Source organism: Rhinoraja longicauda, chromosome 18 (assembly GCF_053455715.1).
Source record: "Rhinoraja longicauda isolate Sanriku21f chromosome 18, sRhiLon1.1, whole genome shotgun sequence".
Taxonomy (NCBI): domain Eukaryota; kingdom Metazoa; phylum Chordata; class Chondrichthyes; order Rajiformes; family Arhynchobatidae; genus Rhinoraja; species Rhinoraja longicauda.
Window position 1 is genome coordinate 36,531,512 of NC_135970.1, and position 26,925 is coordinate 36,558,436.

The 26,925-nt window shown below is 46.0% G+C and overlaps 1 protein-coding gene across 8 annotated transcripts in view; it reads right to left on the reverse strand.

Annotated features, from left to right (window-relative positions):
- Window positions 1-26,925, reverse strand: part of nav2a (neuron navigator 2a) — a 592,633-nt gene that overhangs the window by 337,425 nt on the left and 228,283 nt on the right. For 4 of the 8 annotated variants that reach the window (XM_078415512.1, XM_078415511.1, XM_078415509.1 and 1 more), the window contains exon 1: window positions 3,035-4,141. The exons of 2 other annotated variants lie outside the window; for them this stretch is intronic. In XM_078415512.1, the coding sequence (XP_078271638.1) occupies window positions 3,035-3,280 (246 nt within the window). In that variant the 5' untranslated portion in view covers window positions 3,281-4,141. Of the gene's footprint in view, window positions 1-3,034; window positions 4,142-4,169; window positions 4,284-26,925 lie in introns of those variants that run through there. 2 more of the 8 variants (XM_078415510.1, XM_078415515.1) reach the window with 2 other exon arrangements.

The following is a 26,925-nucleotide window of genomic DNA, read 5'->3' on the forward strand; positions in this document are numbered from 1 at the left end:
TTAAAACATCATATTATGATCACTACCTCCTAATGGCTCTTTTACCGTGAGTTCCCTTATCAAATCAGGTTCATTACACAACACTAAATCCAGAATTGCCTTCTCCCTAGTAGGCTCCAGTACAAGCTGTTTCCAAGAATCCATCTCGGAGGCACTCCACAAACTCTCTTTCCTGGGGTCCATTACCAACCTGATTTTCCCAGTCTACCTGCATGTTGAAATCTCCCATAACCACCGTAGCATTACATTTGCGACATGCCAATTTTAGCTCTTGATTCAACTTGTACCCTATGTCGAGGCTACTGTTTGGGGGCCTGTAGATAACTCCCATTAGGGTCTTTTTACCCTTACAATTCCTCATTTCTATCCATACTGGCTCTACATCTCCTGATTCTATGTCCCCCCTTGCAAGGGAGTGAATATTATTCCTTACCAACAGAGCGACCCCAACCCCTCTGCCCACCTGTCTGTCTTTTCGATAGGTCGTATACCCCTGAATATTCAGTTCCCAGCCCTGGTCCTCTTGTAGCCATGTCTCTGTAATTCCCCCAACATCATACTTGCCAATGTCTAACTGAGCCTCAAGCTCATCCACTTTATTTTTTATACTTCGCGCATTTAAATACAACACTTTAACTTCGGTATTCACCTCCCCTCTCACACCGGTCACAATTGGCCCTGACCTTACTCTCTTATCCCTTCTAGAACTTCCCTTCCCATTTATTCGAGAGTCCTTTGCAATTTTTCCTGTGTTCGCTTCCCCTTTAACTCCATCTTCATATTGCCAATTTGTCAACCCCTCCCCCCCCCACTACTTAGTTTAAACCCACCCAAAAGTTGTAAGTTGTCTCTAGTGTGTCGGATCGTGTTAGTTCACAGGGATTGCTTGTCAGCACGGACTTAGTGGGCCGAAGGGCCTATTTCCGCCCCGTATCTCGAAACTAAACTAACATTGGTTCCTCTTGCTTCACAATTCGCAACTCTCTATCCTTTTCTCACATCTTTTGTCTTTTCGTCTCTGCCTTTAGTCTTAACTATCTGCCTGTCAACCCCCCCTCCCCTCACCTGTATCCACCTATCACTTGCCAGTCTTTGTCCTGTCCCTCCTCTCTTCCAGCTCCCCCCCCCCCCACCTCCATCAGTCTGAAGAAGGGTCCCGACCCGAAACGTCACCTATCCATGTTCTCCATAGATGCTGCCAGTCCCACTGACTTAATCCAGCATTTGTGTCATTTTTATAATAAACCTTCGACAGTTCCTTGTTTCGACAATCTATAGTCTCATAATCTTCTACCTAAAGCATTCTCACTGGTTTCGACCCCACATCTCTTACCATTAATCTTTTACTCCTCGTTCATGTATAACCTCCAAGCCTCTTGAAGCAAATGAATTTCAAAAAAAATCTTCCCGACCCGAAACGTCACCTATCCATGTTCTCCAGAGATGCTGCCTGACCCGCGGAGTTACTCCAGCACTCTGTGAAACGTCACCTATCCACGTTCTCCAGAGATGCTGCCTGACCCGCTGAGTTACTCCAGCACTCTGTGAAACGTCACCTATCCACGTTCTCCAGAGATGCTGCCTGACCCGCTGAGTTACTCCAGCACTCTGTGAAACATCACCTATCCACGTTCTCCACAGATGCTGCCTGACCCGCTGAGTTACTCCAGCACTCTGTGTCCTTTTGTGTATTAACCAGTATCTGCAGTTCCTTTTTCTGTCATCTAGAATATATCTTTTCCATTTCCTCACAGGCAGATAAAACATTCTATCACATTTTGTATTCCATTATCATTTTAATGGCATCTGTGATTTAAGGCGTTCCTTCAGTCATTTTCCAACACCAAATCCATCTCTGACAAACCATCCCAATACAGGGAGATGGCAATGCCACATTTCAACTGCAGTGAGATTCTCCAGCCATCTTTCTTCCAGACTGACAACCACCCTTGAAGCAACCCTGCTCAGCACATCCTCACATCTCCCTATGGTCAGTTCGACACTGCAAGAGCACTTGACAATTCCTTATCTAAATATATTGTGCTTTGAGCTGTAATGTCAAAGTGGAATTCGGAACGGACATCTTCAGTGGAAAAGCATTGCAACAATGACGACCAAACAGTTAACACCTTCAGTCATTGGTATGGTAGAGAGAGAAAAACATTTTTTTTACAATACAGCTTTTATTTTGAGTATTTCATGGGTTAAAAGACATAAAAGCCTGCCTTTTATTTCCTTATCACATAACATTCTCTCAATTTTATTTGCCCAAAATAGGCAATGCTGTTTTAGGACAAACGAAAGCTCACAGCAACCTTGGTCATTTGCTGGTTACTATTCTGAGTGCCATGTGAAACATTACCTAATTTAGCTTTCCGTGAAAAACCTCAGAAGGCAACATGAAACTACAGAATAAATCTGACAAGATTTTTGATTCGGTTTTGTACAATTTCAGAGGAGGCATTGCCTGAAATCAGCCAAAAAATCTCGAGACAGGCTGACGTTATTTAAAGCAGCCGGTTTTACAGGCGTGATCTGGTCTCGTCCACATTCACTGAACTAGCCGTCATTGTTCACATTCATTTTTATCAAAGATGAAGGGTGAAAACGACATGGTTTCTCGTCAGTCGGCTTCTCTCGGTCCAAACTGTGAGTGGGGGTCATATTCGGGTAAGGAGCCAGTGAGGAGATTCCAGTACTATCTTTACACAAATAATGATGCCAATGTTAGGCACAGGGGAGGGGGGTGGGGGAATAATAATTGCTTCAGCTTCTGGTGATAACCCAACAATCTACCCCACGTCCAGCAGCCTGACAGGTCACACTGACCAGTGGCCAGGGCAGAATATGCCACTGACAATGTAGTGCACGGCACCTGGCCAATGCAACCCGACACGCTGTCACAGTGCACCGCACTATATTAAGACGGGCATTATTAAGACCGTGCTGCTCGATACCTGAAATATACACTTGCTCTTTTTAATTAAACACACACGCCGAGAGCACCTCTGAGAGGCGTGAGAATGATCCTGACCTGCGTGTCAAAGCCGTTGTCAGCAGGGGCGAGCTTGCTTTGCAATAGTCCTTCCCATTTAGTGTCCAGCCCGTGGGCAGACTTGTTGGAGTACGCCGGCTTGGTCACCTCTGCCTTGCTCCCGAGCTTCAGGTAACAAGGCTGTTGCTGCAGGGCCCTGGCTGTTGCTTGCGGGATGGGGCAGGCGCTGTGGACAGGCTTCGGCAGTCCCGACTTCATTTTCGAGGCCACGAGGATCGCTGGCATTTTCCTTGCCACCCCCCCCCCCCCCCCCCCTCTTTCCTCGGTTGGTGTGTCTTCTTCTGACTCGGGTGAGAAACGGCAGCAGTGGCTGAGGACGATGTTGGAGAGGGCAGTGGCAGCAGCAGCAGCAGCACCAGGAAAAGAGCTACGTGCTCTGAAATCCGTTCATCTAAAGCAGCCTGCACTGCCAGCCAAGGCAAGGCAACTCACGCACACACAGTTTCAGTGACGAACAATCCAAGCAGGATGCTTTCCCCCACTGTTCGGTCAAACTGGAACACTTTTTATTTTATTTTTCCCCCCGTTAAGTCAGCCAGCGACACTCCTTTTCTCAGCACAAGTCTATGTTTCAGCAGCTGGCTTCTTCCCTGAACGACTGCACACTGTAATTTTCCACAGACAGAGTCCTTCTACAAAAAAAAAAGCAAAGCTTGAGTGCTGGATTTCTCTTTTCTTTCCCCGCGTGCATGTGTGTGTGTGTGTGTGTGTCCTCACTGTCCAGTTATTCTGCCTTGAAAATCACTGCAGTCCGATGAGAAAAAATAACATCCTGTTTCTCGGCAATCCTTCAGCACATGCCCCTGCGTGAAGTGCTGGGTGTGAGTGTGTGCAGATTCGACAGCTCAAAATGCCCAGTCTTGTCACAGCCTGAGATCCAGATGCAGACACACACACACAGCTGAGTATGTTAATGACCTAGTGTCCTTGCAACAGTGCACTGAGGAAGTGGGGGCAAGACAATCGCCTCGGACTGACCAACTCTCGCTCACGGTCAGGCTCGCAGGACGCAGGACAGGTAAACTGAAGGACGGGGTCAGACTGCAGACCCAAGAAAAGAAGAGGCGGCTTCCAGGTCTCGCATAATACACACACCTTCACAAACAGAGCTCACCTGCAAAGCAGTCAGCTGTGCAGCAAGCAGGTTTGCTGTACGGAGATTTTTAAAACAGAATCTAGTCGGGAAAGCCCATCCATTTATATCAGTACGTTCTCGTGACTGTGCTGAAGAGAATGCAGTTGGGTTTCGAAGACGAATGGTCTGACAGTGGTACAGTGGGAGCTTTTCATTGGTCCTGCTCTCTCAAATCAGCAATACAAAATTTCACTGCAAAAAGGGAGTGGCCAATGTGCTGGCTACATATGCCTTTATTTCACTGCCACACAAAAGGCTATCTGCAGATTCTGTGAAAATTTAATTTTCAGTCGTCAATAAATTTGAATCAAAACCCGGCTTAGTAGAATCGAAGTCCAAAACATTGATCGGACGGGCCGATCCGCCTTCACCTGGAGACGTAAGGAACTGCAGGTGCTGGTTTACAAAATAAAAAGACACAAAGTGATGGAGTAACTCAGCGGCTCAGGCAGCATCCTCTGGGGAAATTGGATAGGTGATGTTTCGGGTCATAAAGGGCCGAATTAAGCCAATCGACCCATCAAATCTACTCCGCCATTCAATCATGGCTGATCTATTTCTCCCTCTCAACCCCACTCTCCTGCCTTCCCCCCATAACCCCAGACGCCCTTACTAATCAAGAATCCATCTATCTCTCCCTTAAAAATATCCACTGAATATTTTCAGGACCTGAACCAGTAGGAAGAATGATCCCAACCTGAAATGTCATCTATCCATGTTCTCTCGAGATGCTGCCTGACCTGCTGAGTTACTCCAGCACTTTGTGCCTGCATTTCCTAATGTCCCTCTAGAGAACCAGTTCCAAAGCTCCCCACCAGGCACCACCCTACTTGGGGTCATTTGTAGCTGGTCCTGATTGCTCCTGATCTTTTCTCGCCTCTAGCTCTTCATACTCCCCCCCCCCCCCCCCCCCCCCCACCACTCCCAATCTGAAGAAGAGACCCGACCGGAAACATCACCCATCTTCTTTCCCCAGAGAGGCTGTCTGCTGAGTTACACCAGTACTTTGTGTCTCACTTTGGTATAAACCAGCATCCGCAGTGAGAGTCACAGAGTCATACATCATGGAAAGAGAACCTTCGGCCCAACTTGCCCACACCGACCAACATGTCCCATCTACACGGGTCCTGCCTGCCTGCATTACTTGGCCCATTTCCCTCTAAACCTTTCCGATCCATGTACCTGTATAAATGTTTCTTAAACGTTTGCCCCAGCTACCTCCTCCGGCAGCTAATTCCATACACCCACTACCAATTGTGTGAAACAGGTACCCCTCAGGTTCCTACTAAATCTTTTCCCCCCTCACCTTAAAACTACGTCCTTTAGTACTGGAGTTCCCCTACTCTGGGCAAGAGACTCTGTGCCTCTACCCAAGGTAGACACAAAAAGCTAGAGTAACTCAGCGGGTCAGGCAGCATCTCTGGAAAGAAGGAATGGGTGACGTTTCGGGTCGAGACCCTTCTTCAGACACATCTTGTGCATCTACCTGATCTATTCCTCTCATGATTTTGTAAGATCACCCCTCATCCTCCTGTTCTCCAAGGAATAGAGTCACAGCCTGCTCTATCTGTCCCTGTAGCTCAGCCTCTCGAGTCCTGGCAACACCCTCGTAAATCTTCTCTGCACCCTTTCCAGCTTGAGAACATTTTTCCCTGTAACCTGGCGCCCAGAACTGAACGCAATACTCTAAACGTGGCCTCGCCAATGTCTTATATAGCTGCAACTTCTCTGCTCAATACTCTTTGTTCTTGTGGTTTCTATACTTTGAGACTGTTGCTTAACCATTCAGAACTGCCTCGCAGCTCGTCCAGAGTTGCAGCGAAAACAATGTACAGATCACTCTGACAAAATGGCATCTGGGGCATAAACTGCAACTGTTTGGTAAGTTGTATAAAAACGTGCCGTATAAAATTAGATGCATCTTTCAGAGTGCCCAGACTTGATACACATTTAGAACTCGATGTCCAAGTTATTTTTAAGATGGGTAGCAGGATATCGACAAATATAGCATTGCACTTGTTCTTAATCATGGTATTTGGCATTTCAGTTCTTTTATATAAATAGATTGTTGAACTTGTACAGTACTTCAGCGGCTTATGACAGGGGCATCATCGTTAAACCAACTTTGAATTCCTTCTTGTTCACGTTCATTCTCAGTGCTCAAGGCAATTATTTTCAATTATTGAAGTGTATCAAGTTGGTGCCTTTGCAAAGTTTAACAAGCAATCAGCAAAAGTCCTCTACGTTTTGCATCATTCACCACCACATCGTTTCGGGAAACAGCTCTGCTGCAAAACAAGAACTGAAACGCTGGAAGACTTACGAGGATGTTGGCAGGACTCGTGGGTCTGAGCTACAGGGAGAGGTTGACTAGCTGGGACTCTATTCCTTGGAGCGCAGGAGGATGAAGGGTGTATAAGATCATGAGAGGAATAGATCAGGTATATTTAATAGGAATCTGAGGGGTAACTTTTTCCACACAAAGGGTGGTGGGTGTATGGAACGAGCTGCCAGAGGAGGCCAGCATCATGTTCGGCACGGACATGGTGGGACAAGGGACTGTTCCTATACTGTACTGTTCTACCACACATCAGAGACAATTTACAGAGGGACAATTAGCCGACAAACACGCACGTCTTTTGGGTGTGGGAGGAAACCGGAGCACCCGAAGGAAACCCACGTGGTCACAGGGAGAACGTGCAAACTCCACACAGAGAGCACCCAAGGTCAGAATCGAATCCGGGTCGCTGAAGCCGTAAGGCAGCAACTCTACCAGCAGCGCCACTGAGATCAGGTGATATGGAGTACAAGTACTGGCTGTAAGTGAGGCATTTAAAAGCAACAGGGTGAGAGAGTGTTGTGAGCACGATAATGGGAAACGATAAGAGGGCAGTTCGCCTGAACTTGCAAAACTCAATGTGTAGGAAGGAACTCCAGAGATGCTGGTTTACACCGAAGATAGACACGCGATACGCAGTAAGTCTGTGGGTCAGGCAGCATCTCTGGAGAGAAGGAATGGGTCGAGACTGAAGGCCTGAAGAAGAGTCTCGACCCAAACCATCACCTATTCCTCGCCAGAGATGCTGCCTGACCCACAGACTTACTCCAGCATTTTGCAAAACTCAATATTCATTGAAGGTTGCAGAGTGCAAAAGACTGCATCCATTTCTATCCGTGAACCACATTTTTTTTTGCAAAGTTATCTATTTTGTCATCTTTTTTTAAACAAATGATTGGGATGCATTTTACAAGAACACTCCTTTGTAAGGGAGAAGTATGCTCAAGCAAGGATTGATTTCCAATACATTTTAATCAGCACTAATGGTGTTTTCTCAATGGTAACTCCATGGCAAATAGAATAATGCTGTTTTTGTCTCCAACTGGAGATGCTGTCAGAGTACTTGAGGGTGCACCTCCCACCATCTTCTTTATCTACTAATCATTAGCTGCCACCTCCAATTTTGCCACACATAGTCCTCCCTTCCGTAAGGCCATATGATGTCGGAGCAGAATTAGGCCATTTGGCCCACCGAGTCTGCTGCTCCATTCGATTGCGGCTGATCTATTTTTTCTGAAGCGTTGGAGTAACACAGAGTAACACAGAGGGTCAGGCAACATCTCTGGAAAAAAAGAATAGGCGACGTTTCCGGTCGAGAGTCTGAAAAGGGTTGCTGACTGGAAACACCTCTTATCCATGTTTTCCAGAGAAGCAAAGGTGTCAGGGGTTATGGGGAGAAGGCAGGAGAATGGGGTTAGGAGAGAGAGATGGATCAACCACGATTGAATGGCGGAGTAGACTTGATGGGCCGAATGGCCTAATTCTACTCCTATCACTTATGATCTTATGCTGCCTGATCCACTGAGTCACTCCAGCACTTTGTGTCTATCTGCAGTTCCTTGTTTGTGTTCTACTTGGGATAGAGGGAGAGCAAATTTGAACAAGATGAAGCTGCTGGAAGTTGCAGCTGGATGAGTTGTATTGGAACAGTTGAGTTTAAAAGTGGGTGAGGAATGGGTAAGGGTTCCAGCAGCAGTTTAGTTCAGAGATACAGCACAGAAACAGGCCCTTCGTCCCACCGAGTCCACGCCAACCAGCGATCCCCGCGCACTAACGCTATCTCAAACACACACTAGGGACAATTTACAATCTACCGAGCCAATTAACCTGCAAACCTGTACATCTTTGGAGCGTGGGAGGAAACCGGAGAACCTGGCGAAAACCCACGCAGGTCACGGGGAGAACGTGCAAACTCCGCACAGACAGCACCCGTAGTCAGGATCGAACCCGGGACTCCGGCGCTGTGAGGCAGCAACTCTACCCCTGTCCAGTTGAGCTGAGGCAGGGGAGCACATGAAGAATGGCCCACTGATGGAGTTGAAGGTACACGATGCTAATTCCTCACCCTGGCCAGGAATAGCACAAGACCGTATCCCAACTTGTTTTAAAAAAGATCAGGGAACCAAGTGTCTGAATATTCTAGACACTGCAGGGTTTCTGTTCCGGGGCTAAAATCTGCAGCAGTTTTGTTTCAAGAAAAATAAACCTTAACTCACGTTATTTTAAAACAAGAAGCCAATTTAACCACCTGTCAATCGTCGGATTAATTGAGTCAAAAGCCTGATGATCATTTTATCTCGCATTGCAATACCATTCAGGGTGACATACTGGAGTCCAGATCCCAATTATATTTAATTGGTGACTTAAATACACTGGAAATCATACTGACAACAGTGGCATTGTTAATGTTGCTCAGGGTACAGTAGATTGGGACCTGCCCACACAATATATTGCTTTGTGCTGTGTGGTTGCCCTTCGCTCTGATGTTAACAGTGCAGGTGTCATTCAGCAGACGGACTCCAAAGTTGAGGCAAGCCAAAATAAATGCAATAGTGGAAAATATAGTAGTCGGAGGACAAACGTGTCAGTGTAGAAATGTGCCGGGCGGGGAATGCCAGACGCAATCTTCCACCTTTAGATCAGTGGACAGTTAACCTGTAGCATTGCCTTCCAAGTAAAATACAGCCTGCAAGTCCACAAGCATCACCAAGTACAATAAATAGTGATTTTTACAACCCAGCTGGAGTAACAGTAAATGGCAGCGCAGATAGCCTCAAACTAACACCAGTTGCAACATTTATAAGACTATCTCATATTCAACGTGACAAGCAAAGAAGAGAATGGCTGCAAAAGACACGTCCAGGGAATGTGTTGGCACCTCTGGACCCAGCTCTGTGAGAAAGACACCACCAGCGCATCGGTTCTCTCGTCTTATACCGTCAGTTTACTCTTGCTTTGCCTAGCTGTTCCCAACAGGAATGGTGTGCAAGTTTCTTCCCAGTTGTTATCAGGCAACTGAACCATCCTATCACCAATCGGAGAGCGGTCCTGACCTACCATCTACCTCCTTGGAGAAGCTTGGACGACCGTTAATCGAACTTTACTAGACTTTATCTTGCGCTAATGTTATCCCATTTCATTATTCCATTCCATAGGGCGGCATGGTGGCACAGTGTTAGAGTTGCTGCCTTACAGCACCAGAGACCCGTTTTCAATCCTGAGTACAGTTGCTGTCTGTACGGAGTTTGTATGTTCTCCCCATGACCTGCATGGGTTTTCTCCGGGTGCTCCGGTTTGCTCCTACACTCCAAAGACTTACAGGTATGAGGGTCATTTGGCTTGGTAAAATTGTAAAATGTCCCGAGTGTGTGTCGGATAGTGTTAGTGTGCATGGATCGCTGGCCGGAGATCACTCGGTGGGGCAAAGGGCCTGCTTCCGCTCTGTATCTCTCAACTAAGCTGAAAATCTATCCTGCATCTGTACACTGTGGACTGCTTGATTGCAATCACATACAGTCTTTTCACCGACTGCATGCAACAAAAAAAGCTTTTCAATGTACCTCAGTGCATGTGACAATAATGACTAAACTAAAACTAATATATTTAATCATTATATTTAATAATATATAACTAATATAATATAATGTATTGATTTTTTTGTGACAAATAAAAAGATAACAGCACCTCATATTCTGCTTGGGTAGCTAACAACCTGGTGGTATGAACATTGAAGTCTCCAATTTTAGGCAACTAACTATTCAATTTCTCTAGAGGTGCTGCCTGACCCGCTGAGTCTTCCCCCTTTTTCCCCCTCTCTTCCACGTGTCCTAGTTGGACACACACCCATTTCCCCCTTTCCCCTTCCTCCTGCCCCCTATATCTCATCCTCTGGCTTCACATTTCACCATCCTTCTCACCTTATCTCATTATCTTTTGTCTTTTCATCTCTGGCCTTTGTCCAACCGTCTGCCAACCAAACCCACTTCACCTCACCTGTATCCACCTATCACTTGCCAGGCTTTGGCCTTCCTGTACATTGGGGGATCTTATAGAAACATATAAAATTCTTAAGGGGTTGGAGAGGCTAGATGCGGGAAGATTGTTCCCGATGTTGGGGGAGTCCAGAACCAGGGGTCACAGCTTAAGGATAAGGGGGAAGTCTTTTAGGACCGAGATGAGAAAACATTTCTTCACACAGAGAGTGGTGAGTCTGTGGAATTCTCTGCCACAGAAGGTAGTTGAGGCCAGTTCATTGGCTATATTTAAGAGGGAGTTAGATGTGGCCCTTTTTGCTAAAGGGATCAGGGGGTATGGAGAGAAGGCAGGTACAGGTTACTGAGCTGGATGATCAGCCATGATCATATTGAATGGCGGTGCAGGCTCAAAGGGCCGAATGGCCTACTCCTCCACCTATTTTCTATGTTTCTATGTTTCTATCTACAAGATATGCCATGCGTCTTTGACTAAACAAAGTTATAACCTTGAACCACGACAGAATACTAGCAAGTTAGTGGTGTAAAAATACTAGCCTTTGCTTTTTATTCATTCTCCCCACATTACTGAAAAACTTTGTAAAGGAAAATGCAGTCTCAAAAATAAAACCTGGCTTGTGAAAATAATCCATGACCTATAATGGAAAATGTATAATGGTTCCAACATATACAGATTAGTAACATGCCCAGCCGTACACAATAAAACCCAATTTTATTTCAAGCTATAATTTAAAATACCAAGAGGCTCCATTTTAAAGAGATCAAAATTAAAATCAGCAGTCTGAGTAACATTCTGAGCAGGCCACGGTGTGGGAAATGGCTAATGAACGATCGAGTACTGTTTCGTTACACCGAGTGCTGGAGTAACTCAGCGGGTCAGGCAGCACCTCTAGAGAAATTGAATAGGTGGTTCGGGTCGAGACCCTTTCTTCAGACTGAGAGTCGGGGGAGAGGGAAACGAGATGTATGAAAAGATTCAGAACAAATCTGGCACCTTGGTCCGGCACCAATGACCAAGGAAAGGTGGAGCCCACAATGGCCCATTGTTGGCTGTGCAGGAGATGAGAACTTTGGTCAAGTTCAGAGAGTCTGAAGAAGGATCCCAACCCGAAACGTCACCCATCCTTTTTCCTCCAGGGATGTTGTCTGACCAGCTGAGTTACTCCAGCACGGTGGGAAATAAACCAGCATCTGCAATTCTTTGTTTTTACGACTTAGTTACACTTGTATTCTGTATAAGGATGAGAACTCATCCTGCAATTGTTTGAAACCTCCTTAATTCACTAAATATGTCAACAACAAATGATTCATTATTGCCACAGACCACTCGATCAAACACTACGTGCCTTTATTATACTCAAGCAGTCGCATAAATCTCCATATACATGTTCAATATTGTGACTGATGTCACAAGTTACTGCCATGAGTAACAATCCTCATTTTATGAACAACCTCTGCAGGTATCACTGATGTTCAATGTGAGAATTTCTTCTCCATAAATCTATGCCAAGTGCATTTCATCGCGAGAGTGAAACAAATCTTAATAAGTGACTTGGGTTCTTGAGACCCGGGTTCGATCCTGACTCCAGGTGCTGTCTGTATTGGAGTTGTTTCATTGGAGGTGGTCTTGGAACGGAGGACCCTCCTCTAACTGTGGAGCATCTTGGACAACGCAGCTCACCCCCTCCATGACACACTGGTCAACCTGAGGAGCACCTTCAGCAACAGACTGGTCCCACCAAGATGCAGCACAGAACGCCACAGGAGATCCTTCTTCCCTGTGGCTATCAAACTGTACAACTCCTCCCCCTTCTGTCGTGGGGTAAACTGACTCCCCTCCCCCTCCCAAGTCTTTGCACATCCCCAATCCTGGACTTTCCACTCGTCACTTTAATTTCATGTTTCATGCACCTTGTTGTGTTATATGACTGTTGGCAGACCAATTACCCTCCAGGGATGAATAAAGTTATTCTGTATCGTATCGTATCGTTACAGCGCCAGAGACTTGGGTTCGATCCTGACTACGGGTGCTGTCTGTACGGAGTTTGTACATTCTCCCTGTGACCCGTGTGGGTTCCCTCCGGGTGTTGATAAGTTCTTGTTCCGAAGTGATAGCAGCAGAAATAGGCCATTCGGCCCATCAAGTCTACTCCTCCATTCAATCATGACTGTTCCATCTTTCCCTCTTAACCCCATTCTCCTGCCTTCGCCCCATAGCCCCTGACACCCGTACTAATCAAGAATCTATTTATCTCTGCCTTAAAAATATCCATTGACTTGGCCTCCACATCCTTCATTCTCGTAAACCTCCTCTGGACCCTCTCCAATGCCAGCACATCCTTCCTCAGATATGGGGCCCAAAATTCCTCACAATATTCCAAATGCGGTCTGACCAGCACCTTATAAAACTTCAGAATTACCTCCCACCAGGGTACTCCGGTTTCCTCCCACATTCCAAAGACCTACAGGTTTGTAGGTTAATTGGCTTCTGTGAATTGCCCCTGGCGTGTAGGATAGAACTAATGATTGTTGGTCGGCGTAGACTCGGTTTGCCAAAGGACCTGTTTCTCTAAAACTAAACTAAACTAATGCATGTTCAACACAATGAAAAGGCATTAGACATTCTAGCTGGGTGTAACAGGAGATTCACTGAACTGGAGGCGAAAGTGGGTAATAAAGGAGGTCGGACGTGGAAAAGTGAAGCACTTTTTCCATTTTGCATATCTTTTGTTTAATTTGCTGCCTCTTGGCTTTTTAAACAGCAACCTGAAATAAAATGTATTTATGTTTTATTGAACCAGGCTGAATGTGTTATAAATGTGAATATTTTGGATTCAACACAGAGTTTCCATGGTACGTTATGGATATTGTGCACAAGTCAGATGCATTTTACCCCTTTGCAGTGTTCTACAGTGGTGGGGAGAAAAGTAGGTACCAATGACTGATGACTAAATGCCGTCCCTGGTTTCATGCAGGACTTGAAGATTTCATCACCTTTGCAGGCCAATTTCCATCCTGTTTTTACTTTCACATGATCTATCTCTGGCTTTTCCATTTCGTGACTTCACCTCCAGCTCAGAGGCAAAGGCTAACAACAGTGGGGTGGCACGGTGGCGCAGCAGTAGAGTTGCTGGCTGACAGGGCCAGAGAGCCGGGTTCCATCCTGGCCATGGGTGCCGTCTGTACGGAGTTTGTACCTTCTCCCGGATTTTCCATCTCCACGGAAAATCGGTGGAGGACCTGTCAATGGAATTGGTATAGATAAGCACTCCAGGTCAGCATGGACTTGGTGGGCCCAATGGCCTGTCTCTGTGCTGATTTACTCTTTGACTAAGTGGTCTGATCACAAACCTTCATTGATAAGGCAGTTACCCAATCTTCTCCATTTTGGCTGGCATCGATTTGTCACCAAATGCAACTTTATATGAGGTATCTCTCAGAGCAACAGAGGTGAGAGAGAAGAACAATCCCAGGAGTACACGACAAGGTGCCAGCAAAGCAAGATCCATCTGAGATTCAGATTTTCCTGGTCAACTTGTCCCTTCCCGCCCAAACCACCCCCTCCCCAGGTACATTCCCTGCAACTGCAGGAGACACAACACCTGTCCCTACAACTCCCCCCTCGACTCCGTCCAAGGACCCCGACAGACGTTTCAGGCGAGGCAGAGGTTCACTTGCACCTCCTCCAACTTCATCTACTGTTTCCGCTGTTCCAGATGTGGACTCCTGTATTTAAATTCAAGAAACTCGGCAATCGATTCGCTGAACACCACCGCCAGAACTTACCTGATCTCCCGGTTGCCGGACACTTTAACTCCCCCTCCATTCCCACACTGACCTTTCTGTCCTGGGCCTCCACCATTGTCAGAGTAAAGCCCAGTGCAAATTGGAGGAACAGCACCTCATATTTCGTTTGGGCAGCTTACACCCCAACGGTATGAACATTGACTTCTCTAACTTCAAGTAACCCTTGCTTTCCCTCTCTCTCCATCCCTCCCCTTCCCAGTTCTCCGACCAGTCTTACTGTCTCTAGCTACATTTTATCTGTTAGCTTTGTTGTTACTTTCTCCCAGCTAACAATAATGTAGTCTACATTATCCTTGATCTTCATTCCCTTTGCCTTGTTTTCACACCTTCACACCCTTAGTTATCTATCTCCCTTCCCCCTGACGTCAGTCTGAAGAAGGGTCTCGACCCGAAAGGTCACCCATTCCTTCTCTCCAGAGATACTGCCTGTCCCGCTGAGTTACTTCAGCATTTTGTGTCTATCTTTGAGATTCATGTGTCTTTCTTTGCAATTCAGCAACTCTCATTGGTACATCTTGTGGCACGGTGGCGCAGCGATAGAGTTGCTGCCTTACAGCGAATGCAGCGCCGGAGACTCAGGTTCGATGCTGACTACGGGCGCCGTCTGTACGGAGTTTGTACGTTCCCCCCCGTGACCTGCCTGGGTTTTCTCCGAGATCTTCGGTTTCCTCCCACACTCCAAAGACGTACAGGTATGTAGGTTAACTGGCTGGGCAAATGTAAAAATTGTCCCTAGTGTGTGTAGGATAGTGTGAATGTGCGGGGATCGCTGGGCGGCGCGGACCTGGTGGGCCGAAGGGGCTGTTTCCGCGCTGTATCTCTAAATCTCTAAAAAATCTCTAAAATCTACCCATCAGTTAAATTCAAGCAACGTCTGTGTGAAGCTTCATCCAACACTGCACACTGTTAGGATGTTCCATTTGCACTCACATAGAGAATAATAACAACGTTGGTTAAGCTGATTAATACAAAACAAAATTACGGGCGGCACAGTGTTGCAGCGGTAGAGTTGCTGTCTCACAGCGCCAGAGACCCGGGTTCGATCCTGACTGCAGGTGTTGTCTGTACGGAGTTTGTATGTTCTCCCTGTGACCACCTAGGTTTTCTCCGGGTGCTCCGGTTTCCTCCCGCCCTCTAAACTCATGCAGGTTTGTAGGTTAAATGGTTTCGGTAAAAATTGTAAATTGTCCCTCGTGTGTGTAGGTAGGCTAGTGTTAGAGTACGGCAGTGATTGCTGGTCAGCGCGGACCTGATGGGCCGAAGGGTCTGTTTCCACGCTGTACCTAAAGTCTAAAGTAGTCACATCAAGAAATGAGGTCACAAAGACGTCTCGATTGTTCAGCGTTATCATTATTGTGAATAATCCTTGGATCAAACTGAAACCCAATCATTCTGTGCGGTATCCAGCCACTTCGTAACAAGTAACACCAAATATTTTGAAAGCTCAACGTTCTTCCACAAGGTTACAAACAACATTATAATACATTACAAATCAGGATATAAATCTTAGCTTTCGGGCCTGTGGTGACATGATTTATGTGGCATGAATATGCCACTTCTGAGAATTTCAATCTTCTGTGATTCTATTTCCACAAGTCTAGAGTGTAATAAAGTCCCAATCATTCTTCTTGGGTTCCCTTATAGATAGTCCAGATTCCATGTGAGTTTCTAATTAATTAGCACAAGAAGATAGGGAGCATAATGCATTACACCTGCCTTAATATCTATATATACATCTATATACTAAAACTCTTGTTTGTTTGTTTGTTTGTTCCTCAACTACAGCCAAAACGGTACACGATAGCGCGCCAATTTTAGGCCCACCTTACTCACCGTCATCCCTTTGGTGGTAATGGAAGAAGTTTCATTGAAATTGGTGTTATATTTTTTAAGTTATTCATATTTTAAAGTTTAAATCTATCTCAGAGGGAGGGGGAGGGAGGGGGGAGAGAGAGGGAAGGATAAGGAGGGTTGAGGGGATGGAGTCAGGGGGAGGGGAAGGGGGAGGGGAGAGGGAGGGAGGGGGGTGGAGGGAGGGGGGGAAAGGGGGGTTGAGGGGGGGTGGAGTGGGTGAGTGGGGGAGTACCGGGGGGGGGGGGAGGGGGGAGTGGGGGAGGGGAGGGTGCTACACCAATGCAGGAGAGCTTTGGGCCCAACGGGTCCACCCTGTTCTAGTATTTTCTAAATCTTTTGATTTGACTCAATCAATCGTTAAATCACAACAGTGAACACCATTTCTATGGGAAGAGGTGAGAAGATCTTCAAAAATTAGAGTATCTCCCACAGGGGATGCTGACAAATGGGAAGAAGAAGGGTCTCGACCTGAAACATCATCTATCCATGTGTAAGAAAGAAGCGCAGATACCGGTTCACACCGAAGATAGGCACTAGAGTAAATCAGCGGGTCAGGCAGCATCTCTGGAGAGCATGGAACACCAAAGAAGTCCGAATATTTCTACCGTGTACATGGGAATTTCCATCTCCATTTCTCTCAATCGTTGAATATGCCGATGCCTTCTCAAGTTAAAACTCGTGCTCTAGCACATCTTAGATTCAACTTGCTTCAGATGACAACACTTCCACCTCTGAATCAGAGGATCCTAGATCCAAATCCAAAATCTTTCTTCTGAGTGGAAAAGGCAGTTAAGATGTAAAATCAACCACTTATAAAGGGAATAAAAACTAAAATTGCAAAGATGTGCAAGTTTGAAGGTTAATTGGCATCTGTCAATTGTTCCCTAGTGTGCAGAATGGAACTAATGTTCGTGTGATCGATGGTCGGCGTAGACTCGGTGGGCCGAAGGGCTTGTTCCCACATTGTATCTCAAAACTAAACTAAATTTCCAAAAACGTGCAGGTTTTTGTAGGTTCATTGGCACCTTCAAATTGTCTCCCGTGTGTAGAATAGAACTAGTGTACAGGTGATCTTTGGTCAGCACGGGCTCGGTGGGTCGAAGGGCCTGTTTCCACATCGCATCTCCAAACTAAACTAAATTCAACTAAACTAATTCTTACAGCCCACATTACACGGAGGCTATGCAAGTTTTGCTGTCCAATTTGCATTCCAGAGCACAAATCTCCTGCGGACTGACATAAACTCGGATCGACAGACAGCGCAACTCCTCCCCAAGTCAACCCCAGGCGCCTTCAAAATCAATTTAATTGAATCCGTCCCGTTTGCCATCCCAAGCTACTTCGCCTACATTTGCACAGACGCTCTGAAGCATCCATCCGAGAAGCAGAGAGCCACCACCCCTGGATTCCGAGCCCTGCAGGTCAACTTTGCTGGGGATGACGGTGGGGGGGGGAAGAAAAAGGCAAATGGCAAAGATGGGCAAATTAATGTGGCATGCTGAGTTGTCATTATAACAATACAGGCATCTGCCGCTCGAGCAGCTTCCAGGCAGATCTCTCCAGTGTGGTGCATGCTGTTTTGAAACACCAGTTATCAGCATAGACCTTCAAGTCCGTCTCTGAGGTTGCAACTGAACATCCCTTCGCAAGGGCATCAATCATATTCAACAGTAAACATGGATTCTGGAAGGCATTAAATAGCCAACTCCCAAAAGATCAACAGGAGAGGCAAAATGAAATATACTTTCAGGTCATGCCATACACAATTGAAGATACACGATACAATTTAGTGATGTACCAGACACTTAAGAGTGACATTTGACCAGTAAAATCATAAATCATCGATTCATCAATACAGCGTATTATTTTCCATGCTCCTGCGGTCTTTGTGTAAGTTATGAACTTCTGCAAAGCCAGGGACCGCAGTAATTTTGCAGTATCTCATAAACTTGGAAGTACCAACGTATAAAATAAAAGTTATGTATTCCACAGGTTTACAGGGCTCTGCACAACCCGATAATGTATTATATGACCCAGCTCCACGCCTTATTATATTTGACCAAGCCTGCACATGGATTAGCTCATTTTCAGATTGTATACATGAAAGGTCAATAGCTGGAGGCCCTGCAGTAACCTGGGGCTCGCCTGGATCGGGAGCTGCTTCAGAAGACCAAATGCACAGAGGAGAGTGGTCCAATGTCCACCATTCCGAACTTCGAAAATGCTGCCAAAACCGGCAACTCTTGCATGCAATCTCAGCGGACTATTTCTATACACCGTATTAATCGGGGATTGTGCTTTAGGTTTAGTTTAGTTTACTTCAGAGATACAGCGCAGAAACGGGCCCTTCGGCCACCAAGTCCACGCCGACCAACGATCGCCCATTCATGCAAGTTCTATCCTACACACACTCAGGACAATTTACAGTTTTACCAAAGCCAATTCGCCTGAAAACCTGCACGTCTTTGGAGCGTTGTGAGGAAATCGTAGCAAACCTGGAGAAAACCCACGCAGGTCACGGGGAGAACGTACAAACTCCGTGCAGAAAGCAGCCGTGGTCAGGATCGAACCCGGGTCTCTCACGCTGTAAGGCAGCAACTCTACCGCTGCGCCACCGTGCCGCCCAGGAATGGCAATACTTTACTGAATTGTATGCAAAAAAAAAGAATTTCACTGTACGTATGTGCATGTGACAATAAAGAACCATTGACCGTTGGAAATAAATAATTTGTTGCTGCACGTGTCCATTTGTTAGGTGAAATTCATAATCTATTGCTTGCAATGGAAGTGTACAGACATCAACACATGCTTCAGGTATGTGAGTGAGGTAAAACAAAAAGCGGAAAAGAGCTGAGCGCTTGCACGAGGTATACAGCAGTGACCAAAAAAGGCAACATTTTTAAAAATATACACACAAAATTACCAGTTTCAAGCCTCTTTTACTGTATTTCAGTAAAAACAGACATTGCAAAATAATGTGAATATGTCACTGTACACTAATAACATTTTGAAGAAAATTTGCACATTAATTGATAATCAGCCCAAAAAGGTGGTAATTGGCTTTTCTGCTGTTTTATATTTTAACCCCGTCTTAATTAATTTAGTTATATAATCTCGCACTTAAATGTAATATTTACTCATTACAGTCCCACCACTGATTTTCTGGCACTCTTGGTTCCAGAGCTTTGCTGGTTTATCCAGCCGGCCAAGGAAGTCGGCTATGGGGATAGATGTGCTGGCTCCAGCTGGGCTGGAGTTCCAGAGCCCCGGCCACAGGTTGCAAATTCAACCCACCGATCAGCCATGGAAGTCCCGATGAGGTCGAGATTGGCTGCCTTGCCCAGCCTGGGCACCACATTTTCGGGGAGACTTTCAGGGCGCAGGGGATTTCTCGCCGAACCCCTAGCGACTTCTAGTGGAACCCTAATGTTCATTACAAGTCTGTACGTCGTTTATTTTCTTTTTCTTTCTTTTTTTCGATCCGATTTCTCTGTTGGTAAACGCGATTTTGGCAAAGTGAAAAACGCGGAAATCATGCAAAAAGCACGGAAAATTGATTTTAAAAACGCGGAAATTCGCGGAAACGCGGCAAATTCACATGCCTGATGCTTCTGGGTAGCTGTTTCCCAGCTGTCCAGCTGTTATCAGGCAACCGAATCATCCTACCATAACCAGAGAGCAGTCCTGAACTACTATCTACCTTTTTGGTGACCCTCGGACTATCCTTGATCGGACTTTGCTGGCTTTACCTTGCACTAAACGTTATTCCCTTATCATGTATCTATACACTCTAAGTGGCTCGATTGTCATCATGTATTGTCTTTCCGCTGACTGGATAGCACGCAACAAAGGCCCTTAGCTGTACCTCGCTCGGTACATGTGACAATAAACTAACCTGAGTACGGTAACATAACAGTTGAACAAAGGAATTTGCACCGAAAGCTTAACTATTCAAACAGAAGTATACATTTTAGTGCAACAACACATCTCCACATCTTGTCACGTGTGGCGGCGCCTAACGGCTGCGGCTCGCTGGCAGTCTGTTTGTCTTTTTTCCCTTTTTGTTTGTGTGTTGGTGTTGGGATGGTTTTTGTTTTTGTTTTTGGCTGTGTATGTGTGGGGGGTGTGGGGGGGGTGGGGTGGGTGGGGGGTGGTGGGGTGGGGGAAACCTTTCTTTTTTTAGGTCTCTTCCTCGGGGCGCGGCTCGGCCGCGGGGCCTACCATCGCCCGCGGGGCCTTCCATCGCCCGGCGCGGCTCGGCCGCTGTACTTAACATCGCCGGCGCGGCTCGGCCGCGGGACTTAACAGTGCCCGATGCGGCTCGGCCGCGAGGACTTCCATCCCCTTGCGGGGGCTGTGCGGGTCGGTCGCCTCGGTAGGGGTCGAGCTGTCTGTCCGTGGGCATGGGGGAAGATAGAGGAAGTTTTGTTGCCTTCCATCACAGTGAGGGGGTGTTTGGAGTCACTGTGATGGATGTTTGTGTTGGGGTCTTGTGTTCTTTTTTTTGTTGTGTTCTGTGACTGCTGGAAATGTAATTTCGTTCGGTATCTCGGTATCGAATGACAATAAAGCTCTGTATTCTCTGAAGAATTTACATTCAAAATAATTAATTAAAGTTTCAGTGACAGTGGCTCAGCGGTAGAGTTGCTGGCTTACAATGCCAGGGACCCAATGCCAGTCGATCCTGATGACAGATGCTGGTTTACAATAAAAAAAGACATTAAGGACATTAACTCAGCAAGTCAGGCAGCATCTCCTGAGAGCATGGATAGGTGAGGTTTCGGGTCGGGATACGGAAGAAGGGTCCCGACCCAGAACATCACCTATTCATGATCTCCAGACATGCTGCGTGACCCACTGCGTTACTCCAGCGCTTTGTGTCTGTCGGTATTTTTAGTATTTTGTTTGGAGTCCAACGCTATGAATGCTCCCTTCCTCATCTGCCTCGAACCAGCAAATCATCGCGAGAAAACTAACACCACCAAAGTCAAAGAAGCACAAAAAAAAATACTTCCATCCAACTCAAAGTAGTGGCAAGCACTTTTGATCCTGCCTCTTGGTTGATAAAGTTCATCAAATTCTAGATCCCGTCTTAACAAATGTTCAATTTATTCAATTTTCAAATGTATAAATTTGTTAAATGTTTATTGATTGAGATGGTTTTTGTTTTGGTGGAGGGGGTGGGGGGGAGGGTTTGTGAGCCCAGAGCAGATTCACCAAATTTATTAAATTATTCACTGTACTTTGTCAAATTATATCAGAGAGCTGTCAAGGAAGGGCAGTAGGAAAAAAATGTCCAGTGGATTCTCTGGAATTGATTTGACATATTCTTGGTGCAAAGCAGAGGAAATATGCACTATACGTGACCCGGCGGCTCAGCTTAATACTAAGAAGATGATCCATTTTCAGTGTATTCCCCCTTGATATATGCAACAACTTTGCAATTGCAATACAAAAACGTCAGAGATAAACTGCTGACAAAAAGAAAACAGCAGTATTTTATAGAATACAGAAAAGTACAGTAGAAGAACACTCAGCCCATAGTGTCTGTGGCGAACAAGATGCCAAGACCAACGCTTAACTTCCTGCACATCATCCATATCCATCCATTCCCTGCATATCCGTGTCTCTATACAAACGTCTCTTAAATGCCACTATCGTATCTGCATCAACCACCACCCCCGGCAGTGCGTTCCAGGCACCCACCACCTTCTGTTCCACAGACTTGCCCCACACATCTCCGATAAACCTTGCCTCTCTCACCTTAAAGTCATGTCCTCCAGTATTTGTTATTTCCATCCTGAGAAAAAGGTTTGACTGATAAACCCAATCCAGGCCTCTCATCACTTTATATACTTCCATCCGGTCTCTCCTCAAATTCTGACGTTCCAGAGAAAACAATCGAAGTCTGTCCAACCTCTCCTTGTAGTTAATACCATCGCCCATTGTTAGGATCGAACCTGGGTCTCTGGCGCTATAGGGCAGTAGCTCTACCACTACGCCACCGTGCTGCCCTATAAAACTAAAATTTTGCTCAGAATGTGTGAGACGCCAACACAAAAATCCTGGATTTCATCTGCACCATTCTCCTGCGTTTTTCTGTCTACCAGTGAGTGAGCAATGGTATAATCAAACAAGGTTGCTTATCTGCATTCCTCTCTTCATATGAAAAATAACTGAAAAATTACTATAATTACCATAATCTAATCATGTGCTGGGTACAATTTATTAATCCAAAGTTTCTTTGAAGTGTTTGATAGGTAGGCTTTGCTCTCTAACGATGTTCTCAAAATATACTGCTTCTAGAGTTTATTAAATGCACGCAACATATTTCACTTCCTGCAAGCCTTTGTCAGCTAACATCTGTCATTTACCTCATCTTCTAATTTGAATCGCGATTTCTGGACTAATGATGAATTTTATTGTAACCCTGATTCGAACAGCTTAATTGCATTTATTTACCTTCATTGCAATCATGCAGCAACTGCAATCAATTAAACTGTAAACTTACAGATGAATATCTATTCAGTGCATTCGGGCATCATTTTTTTTAACCTATTTGCTGCTCTCACTTGAGTCAGAAGTTGCACCGATAATTTCCTTGCATGCCACGGTGGCGCAGCGGTAGAGTTGCTGTCTTACAGCGCCAGAGACCCGGGTTCGATCCTGACCTCGGGTGCTCCACGTCTGTACGGAGTTTGTATGTTCTCTCTGTGACTGCGTGGGTTTTCTCCAGGTGCTCTGGTTTCCTCCCACATTCCAAAATCGTACAGGTTTGTTGGTCAATTGGCTTCGGTATAAATTGTAAAATAAGCCCTGGAGTGTAGATAGTGTTCATGGACGGGGTGACCGCTGGGCAGCGCGGACTCGGTGGGCCAAAGGATCTGCTTCCGCACTGCGTTTCTAAAGTCATCATGATTGCCAGACTTGATAAGTGGCTCTGCTGGTCAAGTTTGGCTTCGCTACTGACAGAGTGCCTCATCCAGGAGTGACATAAATGAGGAGTGAACGCAATGTAATGTCCAAGCCACTTCTCCCATTGAGTGAATATGGACCAAATGACCAGGTAACCTGGTAAATGTTCTTCAAATGGATACATTTTGGGCACCACCCAGTTGGTTAATACACAAAAGGACACAAAGTGCTGGAGTAACTCAGCGGGTCTGGCAGCATCTCCGGAGAACATGGATAGGTGACACAATATGCTGGAGTAACTCAGCGGGATAGGCAACATCTCCGGAGAGAAGGAATGGGTGACGCTTCGGGTCGAGACCCTTCGTCAGACTGATGTCGGGGAGTGGGCAGGACAACGATAGAATGTAGTCGGAGACAGTAAGACTGGTGGGAGAACTGGGAAGGGGGAGGGCATAGAAAATGAAAGCAAGGGCTATCCGAAGTCAGAGAAGTCAATGTTCATACCTCTGGGATGTAAGCTACCCAAGCGAAACATGAGGTGCTGTTCCTCCAATTTGCGCTGGGCCTCACTCTGACAATGGAGGAGGCCCAGGACAGAAAGGGCAGATTAGGAATGGGAAAGGGAGTTGAAGTGCTGAGCCACCGGGAGATCAGGTAGGTGACCATCTATAGCTCTTGGGAAACTTGACCTAGCATATCTAATCTCTCTTTATCACTCAAGACCGGCTTTTGGGAGCTCCAGCCGTAGCAGCTTCGACCGCCCCGAAGCGCGAGGTACGATCAACCCGCCCGCAGGCCCTTCATCGCCCTGCTCGGCTCGGCTGCGGCATTTTCCATCGCCCGATGGGGACCCAGGACTTTCATCGGCCTGCTCGGCTCGGCCCTGGGACTTTCCATCGCCCGGTGGGGGCTTCAAGGGGTTGGGAGCCTCGATCGCCTCGTGGCGCCACGGGAGAAGAATGAGGAGGAGATAAGACTTTGCCTTCCATCACAGTGAGGGTGTGCCTGGAGCAATCACTGTGATGGCTGTTTTGTGTAAAAAATTGTATCTGTGTGTCTTGTGCTTTTTGATGTCTGCTGCCGGACCCTGACGTGAGAGGACGCTGGCGTTGAGTATTCGCCGCTTTTCCGTCAGGATAGTTTGTCTGTTTGTTTCTATGTTAATTGTATTTGTAAAGCGCTTTGAGCATGTGATAAGGCGCTATATAAAATAAATATATTATTATTATATTATTAAGACCTCCAATCCAGGCAACATCCTTTTAAATCTTTTCTGTAGTCTATCCATGCTTTCTAGAGATGCTGCCTGACCCGCTGAGTTACTCCAGCACATTGCTTCCTTTTGCTCAACAATTATGTTTTGTTTTGATGTGAAGGGAACGGGTTCTTGGTGGCTGAGGTTAGCATTAAATAAGACAAGCCCATTAACAACTTCAATGCAAACAACTGCACCTTAATCAGCAAAGCCCTCTTTCCTTCTTGTAGTTAAACGCGAGCCAAGATCTATGCACAGGCCTGGAGTTGGACTCGAGCTCGTGACTCTCTAAAGAGCAGAGTAAGAACAGTATGAATGCAGAATTAGGTCATTCAGCCCATCAAGTCTACTCCGCCATTCAATCATGGCTGATCTATCTCTCCCTCTCAACCCCGTTCTCCTGCCTTCTCCCCATAACCCCTGACACCCTCACTAATCAAGAATATGTCAATCGCCGCCTTACAAATGTCCATTGACTTGGCCTCCACAGCCGTCAGTGGCAATGAATAACAAGGCACTGGGAGCTCTGCTGGAATTAGACACGATTGTGATTTAGACAGTCATTGCAAGTTCTTTGAAGTATGTATTTTGACATTGCGTGAGTATCACTGACACCCTCTCCTCACGTGAATGAACATCAGGTTAATGGATTACAGCACACAGACTAGAAACTGCACTGAACTGCAAAAATAAATGCTTGGCTTTGATACTGAAAAGCAATACGAAAACCAATTTCAAAAAATTACCATTTCAGTTTTTCCAAAATTACAAAATAATATTAGAATCGTGTGTGTTTGTGTGTGTGTTTGTGTGTTTTGAAGAGTTATGTTAGGCACTGGCTAACATCTATTATAGTTTAATTTAGTTAATTGTCACGAGATACAGTTTAGTTTAGTTTAAAGATACAGCCCTTCGGCCCACCGAGTCCACGCCGACCAGCGATCCCCGCACACTAACACTATCCTGCACACACTAGGGATGATTTACTATTTCACCAAGCCAATTAACCTACAAACCTGCACGTCTTTGGAGTGTGGGAGGAAACCTGAGCTCTCCGAGAAAACCCATGTGGTCATGGGGAGAATGTACAAACTCCGTACAGACAGCACCCGGAGTCAGGATCGAACCCGGGTCTCCGGCGCTGTGAGGCAGCGACTCCACCACTGTTCCACCGTGTCGTCAGAGGGAAAATCTTTTGTTGCGTGCTAACCAATCAACGGAAAGATGATACATGATTACAATCGAGCCATCCAGTGTGCAGATACAGGATGAAGGGAAAATTGTAAATAGCATTTAGTGCAAGCTAAAGTCCAGTAAAGTCCCATCAAAGATGGTCTGAGGGTCTCCAAAGAGGTAGAAGAAACTGTCCCCGAATCTGAAGGTGTTCATTTCCACACTTCTGCACCTACCTATTGCGATGGGTGTCAACCCCAAACATCACCTGTTCTTTCTCTCCAGAGATTCTGCCTGTCCCGCTCAGTTACTCCAGCGCTTTGTGTCTATCTTCTATTGATATTAATCTGGACCAAGGTTTAATGACGGGAGATTTCTTTGTGCAGCAAGGTGTCTGATTGACCGCCCAAATCTGCCTGGTATCATTATACAACACTGTGCAATAATGGGAATAAAAGCCGTCAGAGGAAGAATGGTACCAGCAAAGCCTCGCAACATGTTTCAACGGCTGATACTTTTAACAAATCAAAATGCCGATTTCTTTGAACCTCAAAACAATGAAATCAAACGGCGAGTTATTTTCGTTGAAGAATTAACTGAAGCCTGCTGTGGGAAATTAAATGAGGTCCTTCTCTACCTCAGTTCAAGGTTGACACTGGCTCCTGTCCCTGTGTTCAACAGACAAAGCTTTTCATGGTACAGATGTATGTCATTTTGAAATAATACATTTCTTCCTTTTAAATTGAGACTTCTACTACCACGATTATAAGCTGCAGGGCTGAGCATTCAGTAGCCCAGGAGACAGAGTTTTATTTTATTAAAACATCAAACCATCACCCAGCTTCGGTTTATGCACGAGTTACCTTTTCATTTTAATGAACATCTTAAAGTGCAGCCTAAACTCTCTGACATTATTCACGCAACTTTAGTTTCAGCTTTTAGATTTAAAGATGCCGCGTGGAAAGAAGCCCTTTGGCCCACCGAGTCCACGCCGAACAGCGGTCACCCGCTCACACCAGTTCTATTTTTATCCACTTTCTCATCCACTCTCGACGAATTAGGAGCAATTTACAGAGGGCTAATTAACCTGCAAACTCTTTGGGATGTGGGAGGAAACCGGAGCACCCGGGGAAAACCTACGGGTGAAGGTGCAAATTCTATGTAGACAGCGCCCGAGGTCAGGATCGAACCCACGTCTCTGGCGCTGAGAGGTAGCAGCTCCACCCGCTGGGTCACCCTCGTACTAGATCCTTCTTCTGCCTATCCAAGAGGAAGTGGATTTCTCTACCCACTTGTATCTTTGTAACTCTGTCCCTTTGCGTGGCAGAGCAAAGCATTTCAGTACATGCGACAATAAAGTATCATTCAATCATTCCTTTTATTCACATTAAGACCATTCCG